The sequence below is a fragment of the Aethalodelphis obliquidens genome, unplaced genomic scaffold, assembly GCF_003676395.1.
Source record: "Aethalodelphis obliquidens isolate GAN/ISIS:26980383/991018 unplaced genomic scaffold, ASM367639v1 scaffold13, whole genome shotgun sequence".
Lineage (NCBI taxonomy): Eukaryota > Metazoa > Chordata > Mammalia > Artiodactyla > Delphinidae > Aethalodelphis > Aethalodelphis obliquidens.
Window position 1 is genome coordinate 4,526,806 of NW_020837957.1, and position 15,290 is coordinate 4,542,095.

Genomic DNA, 15,290 nt, shown 5'->3' on the forward strand with positions numbered 1-15,290 from the left:
TGAATCAGAATGCGGGGCGGGGGGGCTCAAATCTACATCTTCACCAAGTGTGCACACCAAGTTTAGACACTGCTAAGCTAGGTGGTTGATCTCATTTAATCCCATGGTGTCTGTGTATGCTCAGTATTTCTTAGTTATTTTTCTAGCATTAACCTATTCCCTGTCTCCAGTTTTGTTTATCTAACCACCTGCTTGACATTTCTGTTTGGATATCTCAGTAGACATCTTTACATTTTAAATGTCTAAACAGAATTATTGATTGATGTTCTCCTTCCTCTGCCTGTTTCTTCCCTGTATTCTCCATCTCAGTAGAAAATGGTACTACTGTTTACCTTGTTGCCTGAGTCAGAAACCAGGGAGTCATCTTTCTTCATTCTCAATATCCATTCCTAAATAAACCTATCATTTCTATCCAGAAATATCTCTTATCTGGCTCTTGTTCCATCTCTGCTGCTACCCTCAAGCCCAGGTCACCATCATTTTTAGCTTAGACTATTACAGTAGCTTCCTAACTGATTTTTCATGTCCTCTTTTACCACTCTTCTCTCCAGTATATTACCACAGCAACTATGATGATCTTTTCAAAATATAAATCAATTTATATCAGCCTTCTATTTAAAAAGCTCTTCAGTGGCTTCCTGTTACACCAGAAGAAAATCCAGACTCCTTTCCCTGGCCAGCAAGGCCACCTACATGATATGGTCCTTTATCCCTTTACTACACTAGTTGTATAGCTACACTAGTTGCTTTTGTTCTTAGATGTGCTGTTTGTTTTCACACTTCAAGGCTTTTCAGCTCATTCCCACTCTCTGGTATGTGCTTTCTGCGTCTGGCTCCTTATCCTCTCAAGTCTGGGCTTAATATTCCCTCCTCAGAATGGCCTTTCCTGGCCCCTAATCAGCTTTTACAAACCACTGTACCCCATTCAATGCTTTCTTTATACCTAACACAATTTGTAATTATATGTTTGTTTAACTTTTTTGTCTGTATCCTTTAGTTCCATGAGAGGAGGGATAGTCTGTTTTATTCACCAATGTATTTCATGGCACCTAGCAAGAGTGGTCACCCAGAGTTTTTGAATGAATGAATAAATCAGTTTGGTATGCTATCATTGAAAGGTATTATGTATACAATCTGCTGAACTCCATGACAAGAAGAACGTACGAAAAAAGACATATGCCAGCCTTTAAGCATTTGGAGTACATAATGTCATCGAAAAATGAATTCTTCCACTTTTACAGTAGTAAAGATTAATCTATGTTTCAGAATTTTAGTTTAGAACTTTTTTTTTTTTTTTTTTTTTGCGGTACGCGGGCCTCTCGTTGTGGCCTCTCTCGTTGCGGAGCACAGGCTCCAGACGCGCAGGCTCAGCGGCCATGGCTCACGGGCCCAGCCGCTCCGTGGCATGCGGAATCTTCCCAGACCAGGGCACGAACCCGTGTCCCCTGCATCGGCAGGCGGACTCCCAACCACTGTGCCACCAGGGAAGCCCTAGAACTTTTTAAAGTGTACAGTTAAAGAGCTGGAAAAGTAGTAGTATTAAGTCAAATCTTGTCAGGTGATCCCATTTTGAATCATTTAGTGATTAAAACTGGCTTAATCCATAATACCTAAGCAATTCAATATTTTATTAAGCCAGACAACAGAATTGATCTTAGTGGTAATGGTGTAGAGCTGTTATAAAAGCTTTTCAAGGATGAGTTAAAAAGAACTCGAGGAATCTGGAGTCAGAACTATTCTTTATAAGAGGCTGGAAAGCCATTCAAAAACTGGGATAATTTGCTTGGATGATTCAGAACCTAGGTGAACATCAGAGGAAACGATTGATTTAACAATCAGTCACAGTGGCTTCATATATTCATAAGGTGGAAATGCAGTTATTTTTAGTTATTTGCCTGTATTTCACAGAAACTTACCACTTTAGATATATTTTCTTTTTTCTGAATAACCCATCCATGGGATAAAGGGTAAAGGAAGAAGAACTTATATTTTCTATTTTTTCACATTCTGTGTTAGTCAAGTAATTGAGTAAGTAATTACTCAAGAAGAGATAATCAAGTACAGGTGAAAATAGGTTATGAAGTGGAATGATTATTTTATTTCAGAAAGTGGGCTACTATAATTAGTACAAAATTACTAATGGGCTTCACTAAAATTTTGCTTGTGTTATGGTCTTTTCCTATTTTCTCCTTTATTCTACCTCCTTCCCCAGTCCCTTACAACCCCCCAGAATTTGCTTTCAAATGACCCTTTTTTTAGGAAAAAGTAATTAAAATATACAAAGGGAGAGAAAGACAGGGGAACCAATCTTTTATCATTCTTTTCAACCAGACACTCTTAAACCTTCTCAGAGAGTACTTATAACTTTTCCCAAAGTAATTAAGGCTTAGGTGTAAGTAGCACATAATCACCAGTGCTTTCATCTGTAGCCTAGAGCTAAGCTACAGGGCCAATGTATTGGATTTCCTATAGTTGTAAACTCTTTAGGTCCAAACCAAACTGGTTTTTGTTTTTATTAAAAAGGTGAGCATGATTTTGTCATTGATTACTAATTTGCTTGTATAGAAGTGAAACATCATAGTTGTGTCAGGAATTGGTAAGGTAGTTTATGCCTGGCATTTTGGTTGCATGAAATGGACCTTTGATGTAATTGGGGCAAAATTTTGACAGTTGATTCATTCAGGAGTTATCAGTAACTGCAATAACCTGTAGTTTTAAGTTCATTCAATATGAATTCTAAAATTTCAGTGTAAACTAGCTTTTATGTGTATTGTTATGTTTGTATGCATGAATCTTATCAATATAAAGTATTTTAGGTAAGTTCAGCATTTAAATGTTTTAAGAGAATTAGATGTACAGGTTAGAATTTATTAGTGATCTTAGAAGTGTCAGAATCATTCCCATAGTAAACTTTGGTTTGCTGGGAATGGCAATATGCAGGTTTAACTCTGTTTTTCAAATGCACTCTTAAAACCCATGGTCTCACTTAACAGTAGCAGTCTATTTGGGAGAAGAGGGATCAGGATCAGCTATATCTTTATGTATTTATAGTTTTGAAAATCACATTATAACAGTGTTAATAATTAACACTTTAAAGTGCTAGACACATTTCACCCAGTGGATCTCCAGAGCTAGAGAATAAAGATTAAAATGTGAGAGATTGAGGTTTTTTTTTAAGTGTACACACCACATGAATTATACAGATAAAAAAAAGAAACTCCAGCATGGAGATTATAAAGAAGAGTTCACTGCCTTCATCTCTTCATAGTTTATTCTGTAGTGAAGCCCCAGCCCCAAGAGGTTGGTTACCTTAGGAACCAGCACTCTTGTCCAATCTGGATGTGGTCTTTTAAGCCTTCCTGGCTGAAAATCAGTCTCTTTCCTTCTTTCCCCCAACTTAATAAGTATTTACTGGTAAGTCACAACAGGTATACAAAGAGTACTATGTCCATCCACCAAATGGCCCTTCATTGGCCAACACCTGGTACCACGTGCAGTCATTGCTAAATGACTAATCCCCTGGTGTGAGGGAGAGGGAGCCACCTCCTGTGCAGCTAGGAGACGGATACCACTCCAACCTTATCATGCTGCTGGTGGTGATTGGTAATGTTACCCTATTGTTGTGAAGTTTAAGGACAGATTAAATTTCAGATATAATGTTTGTCTTTGAAAAAGTCTATATTCTTTCCACCTCCACCTAGTCTCCGGTGAGCTTATATAGACATGATTGTCCCTCTTTTTGTTACAGTGCTTAGACAACTTATATTTTAAAGCACAATATGTAGGTATAGTCCACATGGCTGATTTTTATTCATCTTGTACTATGTCCATTTTCCTTCTTATAGTCTATCAACTTCTTTCCTTACTTTTCCTTACTTCTTATAGTCTATCAACCCTGCACATCTTATTTCACTCTCCATCAGGATGATGTACACTTAACCTAGGATCAGGTTTTGAGGAAGGGAGTGTATATGCATATGTATGTAAGGGCACTGTAAAGCAGTGAGTCAGACTGTACTACTTACTGAGTGTGTAACTTTGGGCTAGTTACTTAACATTATTAAGCTTCAGTGTTATTACAAGGATGATATATGTAAAACATTGAGCACAGTGTCTGGTACATGATAATCACTCAATAAATCTTAATAGTTATTCATAAAATTCTCAAAGAAATCTGTAACACCCGAACAGTGGAGAACCACTGTACTTGACTCATAATTCTCTTTCACTCTGCTCCTTCCATTTCTCAACTCTTGTATGAATGGGAACAAAACACTCTTGACACTTTATTGTGATGTTTCAATTTGGGGAAAGCCCCTTAGTACCTGGTAGAACATAGACTTCGACAATATAAGCTAATGAGAAAGTCTCTGGAACAGGTGACTGATGGGCCCTAGTATAATGTATTGTCAGCCACATTTTATTCATCTTTTAGTCTTTTTTCAGAAGGAAATAGCAAAGAACATTTGCTTTACGGGATAGCATTACTTTTTTTTTTTTTGAGATTTTTTTTTTTTTTTTGGCTGCATTGGGTCTTCACTGCTGTGCACAGGCTTTCTCTAGTTGCAGCGAGTGGGGGCTACTCTTCGTTGTGGTGTGCGGGCCTCTCATCACGGTGGCTTCTCTTGTTGTAGAGCACAGGCTCTAGGCGCACAGACTTCAGTAGTTGTAGCACACGGGCTCAGCGCGGGCTATAGAGCGCAGGCTCAGTAGTTGTGGTGTACGGGCTTAGTTGCTCTGCGGCATGTGGGGTCTTCCCGGACCAGGGCTCGAACCCACGTCGCCTGCATTGGCAGGCGGATTCTTAACCACTGCGCCGCCAGGGAAGCCCAGCATTACTTTTTATATCAAATATTTGGGGACAAATAACAGGAATCCATCTTGAACTAGCTTAGGCAAAATGAAGATTTAGTTGTAAGGCTTGTGTTAATTTCATTAAGGGCAGGGGGATATCTAGACCTCACGGACTCAAGTGCCACCAGAACATATTTTCTGTTTCTACTTTTTTACATGGTGGTGTCCTTTTTCAGACTAATTTTCTTCACATCTTGTCAGTTTTCAGGCTCCTAGATTTATTGCTTGAGATATAGCCTATATTCTTTAGCTGCTATTGGTAAAATTCTGGAAACAAATTATGGTCCACCTTGGGTCATGTGCCCATTCCAAATGCATGGCCAGGGAGTACAGTGATTCTAATTGGGTTAGATACTATGAGGTCCATGAGGTAAGCTTTCAATCAAAATACATGCTTGGAATGGAGGAAAGAACACTTCTGGAAAGAGATGCGTGTAGAAGTAGAAAGAAAGGATTGGGTAGCAGACAAGATATGATACTTGAATTTAAAACTGGGGATTCCTCAGCAAAGTTAATTTGAGGTTTTATTGTAGTTGTAGCCCAGTGTTTTCTGTAAGGGCATCACTTTATACCTTAGATCAAGTAAGGTATTTTTCATACTGTGTGGGTCATGATTGTTGCTTACTGACTTGTTGCTTACTAACTGGATATTGGGTAACAAATTAAAAGTCAATTCCAAAGAAAAGCATAATACCACTATATAGTCTTTGTTTTCAATATTAAGAATTTTCTTGATGGAATAGGCAAGGATATTTTGTTTACACATGATAAAACCCACCTAAAACCAACTTTGACCGAAAATAAACTTTTTAGAAATTTGTTAGAACTTCTTTAGAACTTTATTGTTTTTATTATTTTTTCGGTGTCATACGAATATGTATCTGGGTCCAAGGAATGTCTGGAGCCAGAGATTCAGTGTCACAAGAACCTCTTGATCACTCTTAACCCATGGTTAAATCTGTTGATTGCTTCTGCAGGGTCTCTTGAGTTTTTTCAGTACCACAACCACTAATTTGGTTTAGGCTCTGATTATACTCATATGAATAACAGTGGATTCCAACTTAGCAGACTAAATTTCTCCCTGCCTAAGTCCATCTTGAATATTTTGTTGTGTGCATAATTTTCCCTAAGATGTTCCATAGGGTCAGTCACTGTTCAGCAGCTACCCTCAAATGAATCAAAAGGTCAATCACTGTTCAACAGCTACTCTCAAATGAATCAAAAGTAGAGTATAACAGATCCCTTTAGAAACTAAGTAAAACTAGAGAAAGTAGGTAAAAATACCAGCCCTAACTTTTTTTGGTTACTACAGATACCTTCTATTATAATCAGGATAACCTGCTTATTCATTGTTTGTTTTCTACGCTTGCACAGTTGTCATTTCCTCTGACTTTTCTCTCTTCCAGTTCTGTTACTGTTTTTCAGATTCAAGCACTTCTCTTCCAAATGCACTATGATCAGCTGCTTCTGACTCTACTCTGTTCTCTGCTTAGTCAATATTGGAGGTGTTGCTAAATTTTTCTTTGAGAAATGAATTTTTATAAAGCAAGTCACACTTCTCAGATGTGTATCCAAGAGGGAAAAATCTTGACCTCACCATGGAAGTCAGATATTCCACTTACCTGAAAATGGTTAAAAAGAAAAAAAAAAATCTTTTCATGCAGTTGGTGTATCACTTACCCTTTTGACGTGCAACTTAGCTATCAGCTGTTAGTGATAAGCTTTATTAAAGATAATGATCGCACTTTATTACCTCCCACTGGAAAGGCTGATTTGCAGTTATCTTATCCTAGAACTGTGAGATAAGTGGTTCTCCAGGTGGTCTCATACCAGCAGCATCAATATCACCTGGTACTTTAAAAAATGCAGATACTCAGGCCCCACATCAGCCTTACTAGATCAGAAACTTTGGGGTGGGGTTCAGCAGTCTGTTTAAATAAGGTCTCAAGGTGATTCTCTTGCCCTTGAATAAGACAGACCAAAGGTAGAGAACTTGAAGACATTTATTTGATTGGTAATCATACCTCTTTTTTGTGATCTCTCAAAGTATCAGTTAACTCAGTTGTAAAAATTAGAGGTAGTAGTAGCATATTAAGGTAGTCTTAAAGATGAAATAAATATTATGAAACAGGCTGTTTATGAATTCTCAAGGTCCATGTAAATGTTAGTTGCAAACCTACACTAAAGTGTTTTTCCTGGTTTGGCCCTTATTCATAATAGTGACTTCAGTGGGTTGGTCATAGAAGTGACTTCATTGTTAAACCTGCTTCTCATTCGTGGTGCAGAAGTTTATGGAAAGTATGAGCTGGGCTTAGGAGATCTAGGTATTATAGTAAAGTCTCTGTCAGTGCATGATGTTTCTCTCTGCTTGGTTTTCTTATTTACATATATAAAGGTAGCACTGTCATTTGGTACTTTTAAAGATCAAATAAGATAGTGTAATATTCTCACTCTGCTTTTGTTAAGAAAAGAGAATAAGATAGTGGAATTAGAGCACTTATCACAAATGCCTGGCATATAGAAGACACTTTATGGAAGCTATATGTTATGATTGTTTATATAACCCACCTTTTCTATATCTTTTTCTCATATTACTTCTTTCTTGATTTTGAAGTTCTGTTTTCTTAAATCCTGACTCCTAATTCCCAAATTTCTGTCTCCTGTACCAGATGCTTGGTACTGGACCAGATATCTGCAGGGACTAGATCCTTGAACACTTCACGCACTGTCTGTGTTATTGCACCTTGAGAATCACAATACGAGATGTCAATTAAGTATGCCAGCTTGTCAGGCTGATTTATAACTAGAATATCCATTTACAGTATGAAATAGAAGTGTTAAACAGTATTTTCTTCCTATTTCTTTCTATAAGAAAATTTTTTCAAATTATAATCATTAGTTGCTTTTTACACACGAATTCTGAGTGATGGGGGTTAACTGTATGATCTAAGTATTTAGTGTCACTGTATGATCTAAGTATTTAGTGTCACCAGGTTATATCATCCAGTCTGATGTATTCATGCCCACTATAACAGTGTATTTAACACACGGGCTAGACTTATTTCTATCCATGAATGAGGCTACAAGACTGCTGGAGAAATACAAAAGTCTTGTTTCATGATTATCCTTGTTCTAGGTTCTAAACTGACTGACTCAGTTAAATTTTTCTTCAGAGTGTGTATGTGTGCGTCTGTGTAAAACTTCCTTTTTATAATCAATTCTGTCATGTTTCCCTGATACTTTATCATGCTTGATTATTGATTAGAGTGAGTACCTCTGCAGAAAGCTGATTTCATTTCATTACATACGGATATTTCTTCATTTCACCTTGAGGAGGGTGTGTTTTTTGTGATGATTGGGGAAGGTCCAGGTCCCTGGCTGAGGCAGCCTGGTATATATATGATAAGAGTATGGGCTTTTGTAATTAGACTTGAAATCTGGCTTCACTACTTGTAACTTGTGTGGTTTTTGGAGAAATTGCTTAATCTGCCAGCCTCAATTTCCTCATCTATGAAATGGAGATAATACAACAGTTTTGTAAGATGGATAGTAAGGATTCCATGAAAGGATTTTATATGCAATTATACATAAACCTAGAAAAGAATATATAGCTAATGTAATCCAGTATCATTCATGTATGTCATTGCTGTTTTATTTGGGCTGGGCTATGAATTTCATCCCCCTTTCTGGGTTTGTTAACTTACTTTACAGTCTATTTTCTGATTATTCTATTTCCCCACTCCCAAATTATGTATGGTACGCTTACTAAGTGTGAGCATCCATACGTAGTGTTAACTGAACATTGGTATACATTCACTGAATTGATGCAGAAAAGAATAGTAAAAGCCTAGGATTTTCTTAGGTTTCAGAATTATATTCAGTTTTACCTTTTATGATTTGAGAATTCATAACAGTTCTAAGAGTATACTCAACAGATTTGTGAATTATAGGAATATGAAATATCACCTATTCAGAAATTAACTTTTTATTTTGTTCTATTTAGGAAGGCGACATGCCAATTCATGAACTTCTCAGCCTTTATGGTTATGATAGTACTATTCGACTACCTGAGGAAGATGAGGAGGAGGAGGAGGAGGAAGAAGGTGAAGATGATGAAGATGCTGATAATGATGATAACAGTGGCTGTAGTGGGGAAAATAAAGTAAGGTTATACACATATATTTTTATTACTCTTGAAGTTAAAGTTTATTAATACATTCATTTTGACTGCTTATTTTTGTCATCTGTTTTTACTGACTTTAAAAGTAATACATTTAAATGTTAAAAGTTAATATATAGATATACGTAATACAAATTGGAAGTCCCCTGTAATCTAATCCAGAGAAGTAATAGTTTTCTCTGTGTCATTCCAGATTTCTTATCAATGCCTCGTCTAAATAAATTTGTATGAACTTTTTAAAAAATGCTATTTTTTTTAAGTAATAAAGGCTAATTGGCAGTTCTGTATTCACTTTTATTTTGTTTTGAAATAATTTTAGATTTACATAAGAGGCTCAAAGATAGTACAGAGTTTCTGCATATTCTTCACTCAGCTACCCCTAATGTTAGCATCTGTGTAACCATGGTCTATTTATTAAAACTAAGAAATCAACAGTGGTACCATACTATTAATTAAACTACAGACAATTCAGATTTCACGAGATTTTCCACTGATGTTCTTCTTCCTGTTCCAGGATCCAACCCAAGACACCATTTAGTATATTTATTTTAGCCTTCCAGTTGTATTTGGAATACTATGACCTTTCATCTGCAACAATCTTCTTTTTATCTTAGAGATTTAATTTATTATTCCACAGGAAGAGAATATAAAAGATTCCTCAGGTCAAGAGGATGAAACTCAGTCTTCCAATGATGATCCATCACAATCTGTTGCTTCTCAAGATGCCCAGGAAATAATCCGTCCACGTCGATGTAAATATTTTGATACAAGTAAGTGTTATTAGTTACTATTTTTTGGATATGATTTTTACTGCTTAATATATGCCTCAAATTTTAGTGTTTTTTTTCACTACTCTGTTTGAATTCATTGATTTTGAAATCTTGCTCATCAGTAATGGGATTTTGTTCTAGATTATTAGTTTAGCAGTACTGGGGCCCTCTTGTCCATGAATATACTACAGTAATTACTGTGTCACTATGATGCCCGATTCTGAGTGTGTTCCTTTTTTTCCCTCTTGACTGTTCTTTAGTTTGTTTCATGGTCATCTTTTTTATTTCTCCTAGTCTTTTCCTCAGTTTTCCATTTTCTGCTTTCTTTGCCTCCTCAGCCTTGATATATTCATAAGCATTGCTTTCTCTAATCAATGGCTCCCAAGTCCAAACAGTGGTTGACTCTTGAGGTAGGAATATGTTATACAAAGAACTCTCCTAATTTTTCTACAGTTATGATCTAGTCAGAGATGACCAGTAGTCAAGACAACATTTAATATATGTATGTTGAATATTTGCATGTTTCATCTGCTCCATAATATTTCATTCTAAGCAGGAATCCTTACTCTGGAAGTAAGATAAGAAAAAGTTAAACATTAGTGTTATTAGTTTAAATATGTGGTCTAAATTTCTATACTTGAAAAAGGAAAATAGTTGAAGAACAATAACCTCTCATGAAATGTGGTAAAGTAATAACTGATTAAACATGGCTACTTCTTTGTATGAGTGACTTCTGTTACACAGTTTGTTTAGAAGTGAATGTAGGACTGCTAATAATAATTTTATTGTGAACTTTGATTACAGATATGGTCCAACTGAAAAGTATATCAATGCACAGAGAGATTAGTTACTGAGATAATTGTTTGGGGGAAATGTGGTATTTTTCCCTTAGTTAAACCAGGAGCAGATCCATTGCCAAAGTTTGCTCAAAAGTGGGATACTAAGTGACTGCCTCTTGAAATAATATTTCATAATTCACATCTGGTATTTTAGTTATGGTGTATGCATTGAAGCTACAAATATACTGCCTATCTTAGCTTTTCCATAGGAAGAATTAATTTCTGTATGCAGTGTTACCCTTTTGAATTTTGTGTGCCATTTTAGAGTTGAGAAGATGCTGACAGTCTCATGGTTTTCAGATTTCCCACCCCTTTATGTAAATACATTCTTAGTCCAAAATGTAAACAAATAGCAGCTTGCCTGCTCTGAATAAAACAGGAGTTGGGAAGACATACATACCCTCTCTTCATGCACTCCCCCCAAAGTGGTGCTACAGAGTTGTCAGTGCTTTAAGGAGCACTGTTCAGAAACCACTGTTTTGCCCCAATTCTTATTTTATAAGGGAAGAAACTGAGCTCATATAATTTATTCTGTCACCAAGCTGTTGGAAGGAGAATTAGGCTTAGAAACAGATTATCTTGACTCTGAATCAGATTTTTTCTTAAAATTTTTTGTAGGAAATCATTTTATGAAAATACAGTTGTCTAAGAAGATTGTCCTAGAAGGTTTATGAGTTTTGTTTTTTTTGTTTTAACTGACAGGGTATTATTTGATTAAAAATATCTTGACCTACCTCTGCAAATACCTTTTGGCATATTTAAATATTTGATGGTAGATATAAGAATGGATAGGATAAGCAATCATTTTATAGTACTATTGTCTTACTTATTCTAGATAGTGAAATAGAAGAAGAATCTGAAGAAGATGAAGATTATATACCATCAGAAGACTGGAAAAAGGTAGTTAGAGCCATATTTTCCCAAAACTTAGATAAATAAATATTTAAAAAGCCAAGTGTAATTATTCTTTTACTAAGTATAAATATTGATAAAATTGAAGTAAGTCTTTTTGTGACATATGAATGTTTAGACTTTCCCTTAATACATCCAGGTAAGAAAAATAATTTACCTTTTTATAAATAAAATAATGGTATAGAAAAAATTGGACTTTGTTGAGCAAGCCAGTACTCAGAGCAAGGTTAGAATTCCAAATTTGTGAACCACTACAAATTACACTTTTCTTAGCTACACTATAAAAAGTATCACATGTGATTTTTTTTTTTAATATACTTGAGAAAGCAGTTGTGGAGGCTTTGGTATTTGTTAAGTAAATTTTGTTTAATAAGTTAGATTACAAGTTTTTCCATCCCATATTAATGTCGATATTTACAACTCGAGTATATTGTGTGAAGAGGCAGATTAGGGCTTCGGTATAACTATCCATAATTAATTTCTAAAATGAGTCTAAAGATAATATATTGACGTAGTCTTTAAACATAAAATTGTATAACATTGTGTAGTTAATCACATGGTTAAATTGAAGAATTTTAAGCTGTTGCAAAGCAGTTGACTTATTAGGAAGATTTATCAAAATGTTATATAGAATTGATCGGGGCAAATCATTTATATAGAAGAGATGATGTCATTCTTGTTGAGATAGGTGACCTGATATTTCTCTTAAAATCTCCATTGAGGTTTTTTAGTGTTCTTTTTCATAGGTCTGATTTTTAATTTAGGGCATAAGCAGTCATTTATTTGGAAGCAGAATAGCCCAAAATATCAAATTGAGTGGCCTTTCTGCACTTTTTGAGTCATGATTGTTTACTTAATTAGTTAATACTTTTGAGGCTTCCTGGTGTTTTGTTTGTTTAGTTTGTTTAAAGTTGTCTAGTTTGGGATGCCTGGGGCAAACTTAAAAAGAGCTAACCTCTTTGTGGATTAAAATAAGGGAAAATCTCTATATTTAGAGTTTCAGTTGGGAAGAATGAAGTATTCAAATGAACTTGGACTGTGCTACCCAAGGATTCTGGGCTTCAGCCAGAATTGATCTATTTATGGGTTTCCAAAGAGACGTTTAGAAGAGAGAGACATTAGTGTGGGTTGGAGTGGTAAGGAAAGATTATCCCAGTGCCGGATGTGTTAATTAACTTGAGTGAGTAATGAATGAATGATGGGACTGAAGACAGAAAAAAGGATCACAGAAGTTACTGTTTGTGTGACCTATTTGAGCAAGTGTTCTTCAATGCATTTTTTTCTGATTCCTATATCATGTAGAAATTAAGGTGAAAAAAAGCTAGAAACCTTGGGAGTCATCTTAAACTGTTATTTTCTACCACACGTTCAAGTTTATCTTTTCTCCAGTATAAATTGATTTTGTATCTGGAGTTTCCCAAGAGAGTATTTGATTAAGCCTTGAATTTTTTTTTTTTTAATGAAGCAATAAAAACTCAGGAGGGAGAACATGGGGGAGATGAAGCCTTTACTGCTAGGGAGTATTAGTCCCTTCCTCAGGAAAAATATATAATAACGTAGACCACAGTAAATCCAGATTGTCTTATTTTAGTGAGATTTGTAAAAAAGTGTCAGGATTCAGAGATTCATCTTCTAAGGCTTGTAAGATGAAATTGAATTTTTATAGAAACTAGGGTAGAGGAAACAGCTTTGAAATCAAACCTGAGTTCAAATTATAGCTCAGAATTTACTAGTAGTGTGTTCCTGAGGAAATTAATTTTGTTGAGTTTCATCTCCTCAAATACAATATGGGAATGACAAATTCAGCCTTGTCGAAGTTGGTGAGGATTTAATGAAAATTTTGCATAAGATACCTGGTACATAATGCACCTAAACGCTGTTTTCCTTCCCTTCCCTGCAGAACAAATTAGGTGAAAAGAAGTTATCTGAACTCAATAGGAAAAAGGAAGTGTCTTATCTTTATACCAGTCGAGAAGTTATCAACCCTGGCTTCATGTTAGAATCACTTAAAGAACTTTTAAATACTGATTACCATGGCTTTCATCCAGAGATTCTAGTTTAATTGGTCTGGAATGGATCCAGACATCTATATTTTAGAAGCGCCCTAGCCAGGGTTGATAACTTGACTAATTATTCTCTGATAGGCATAGGTGAGTAAAGTTAAAAGAGCCACAAGAAGTGACAATAGAGTAATCTTTTTTATGGTGAAAGACATAAAGAAAATTCCTATATATGAGTAGAGAAAATGCGAATGTGGTATTTTTAGAAAACTAACTGGTTTTCCTGTACAGGTGCAGCAATAAATTTATTACATAGAACATGTCTTTGAAGTTATACTAGATAAAATGAAATTCTAACAAAAGTGGGAAACAATAACAGGAGAGAGAAACTTTTCAAATCCCAAGAGTTATTTAAACTTACTAGACCATGATTTTGTACCTTTCCTGCATAAGTCTTCATTCTGAAAATGTAGTAACTGTATTATTAACATTTAGCCACAGACAAAAGAGGGCCCATGTAATTAATCTTGGTCCCTCTGTCTTGTAAAATCTCATCAGTGGTGATTTCTCATTGTCTTTCTGAATAGCCAGTTTCCCCTAATCTGTGTTTTGACTATATAGATTACCAGATTTCCTAAAATAAGATTTAATTACATTTGGGAGAAGGTACAGTTTCATCTTGTATTGTTTTAATGAAAGTTAGGCACTAATTACCTGTCCAGTTGGTTTGGAGTTTCATTCGTTTGGCCTCTACTGAGCTTTCTACAAACCCTTTCGTTAGTTCCCTTACCTTAAAGCTCTGGTTCTCAGACTTCAGTGTGTGTCAGAATCACCTGGACAGCTTGTTAAAACACTTGTAATTGCCGAATCCCATCCTCATAGTTTCTGGTTCAGTAGGTCTGGTGTAAGACCTGAGTATTTGCATTTGGTGATGCTGCTGATCCAGAGACCATAGCTTAGAGTGGGATGCTCTGAAAATACTTTAACTTGACTTTCTGCTTTTCAGAGTTATCTTATAATTGAATTATAAGAATTCATTTTTATTTCTTTTCCTCCATATTTTGAAGTAAAGTTTGTATCCATTTCACCCCATTATTATTACTAATATTTTCATCCAGTCATATCCAAGGTCTTATCTATTATTAATTCATGCATCCTCACAATACTCCCCTGAGATAGTTAATTGGTTGTAACTGTATTTTATGACAAACCAGGAACAGTTAACCCAAGAAGGTAAATCTAGAAAATGGATACAAAATCTGTGTTACTAGATCTTATTAATGTTTTATGTTATTTTTAAAATAGGAAATTATGGTGGGCTCCATGTTTCAAGCAGAGATTCCAGTTGGCATTTGTAGATACAAAGAAAATGAAAAAGGTGAGTTATTAGTAAATTTACTAATTTATAGCTGAATTCATGCTTTTGAATTGATGAACTGTTTTTATAATGGGATAAGAACATGACAGTTTGTTTGTTACCCCACTGATTTATGAAAGAAGACCTCTGCACCAGTATCTGTAAGAAATACGTTTTCTGTTTCTCCACTTCTGTCCATAGAAGTATAGCCAAAAAAGAAAGAAAGAAAAGTGAATGCTTCTTTGGTATTGGATTATTAGATGACTTAAAACATTCCAACTTTTAATTTTTTTCATATTTTAAGTACTCTAAAATATATGCCCTTTTATAACCTTTATGATTTATATTTTAAAAGGTTATTTTGTTTCAGTGGAAGCT

At 35.3% G+C, this 15,290-nt stretch overlaps 1 protein-coding gene across 18 annotated transcripts in view; it reads left to right on the forward strand.

Moving 5' to 3' along the window:
• Positions 1 to 15,290, forward strand: part of MIER1 (MIER1 transcriptional regulator) — a 56,197-nt gene that overhangs the window by 18,493 nt on the left and 22,414 nt on the right. For all 18 annotated transcript variants that reach the window (XR_003434305.1, XM_027114007.1, XM_027114013.1 and 15 more), the window contains 4 exons: positions 8,858 to 9,016; positions 9,672 to 9,804; positions 11,479 to 11,543; positions 14,861 to 14,933. Coding sequence is in view for 17 of the 18 variants with exons in the window: in XM_027114007.1 (XP_026969808.1) it covers positions 8,858 to 9,016; positions 9,672 to 9,804; positions 11,479 to 11,543; positions 14,861 to 14,933 (430 nt within the window). In the remaining variant the exon portion in view is untranslated. The remainder of the gene's footprint in view (positions 1 to 8,857; positions 9,017 to 9,671; positions 9,805 to 11,478; positions 11,544 to 14,860; positions 14,934 to 15,290) is intronic.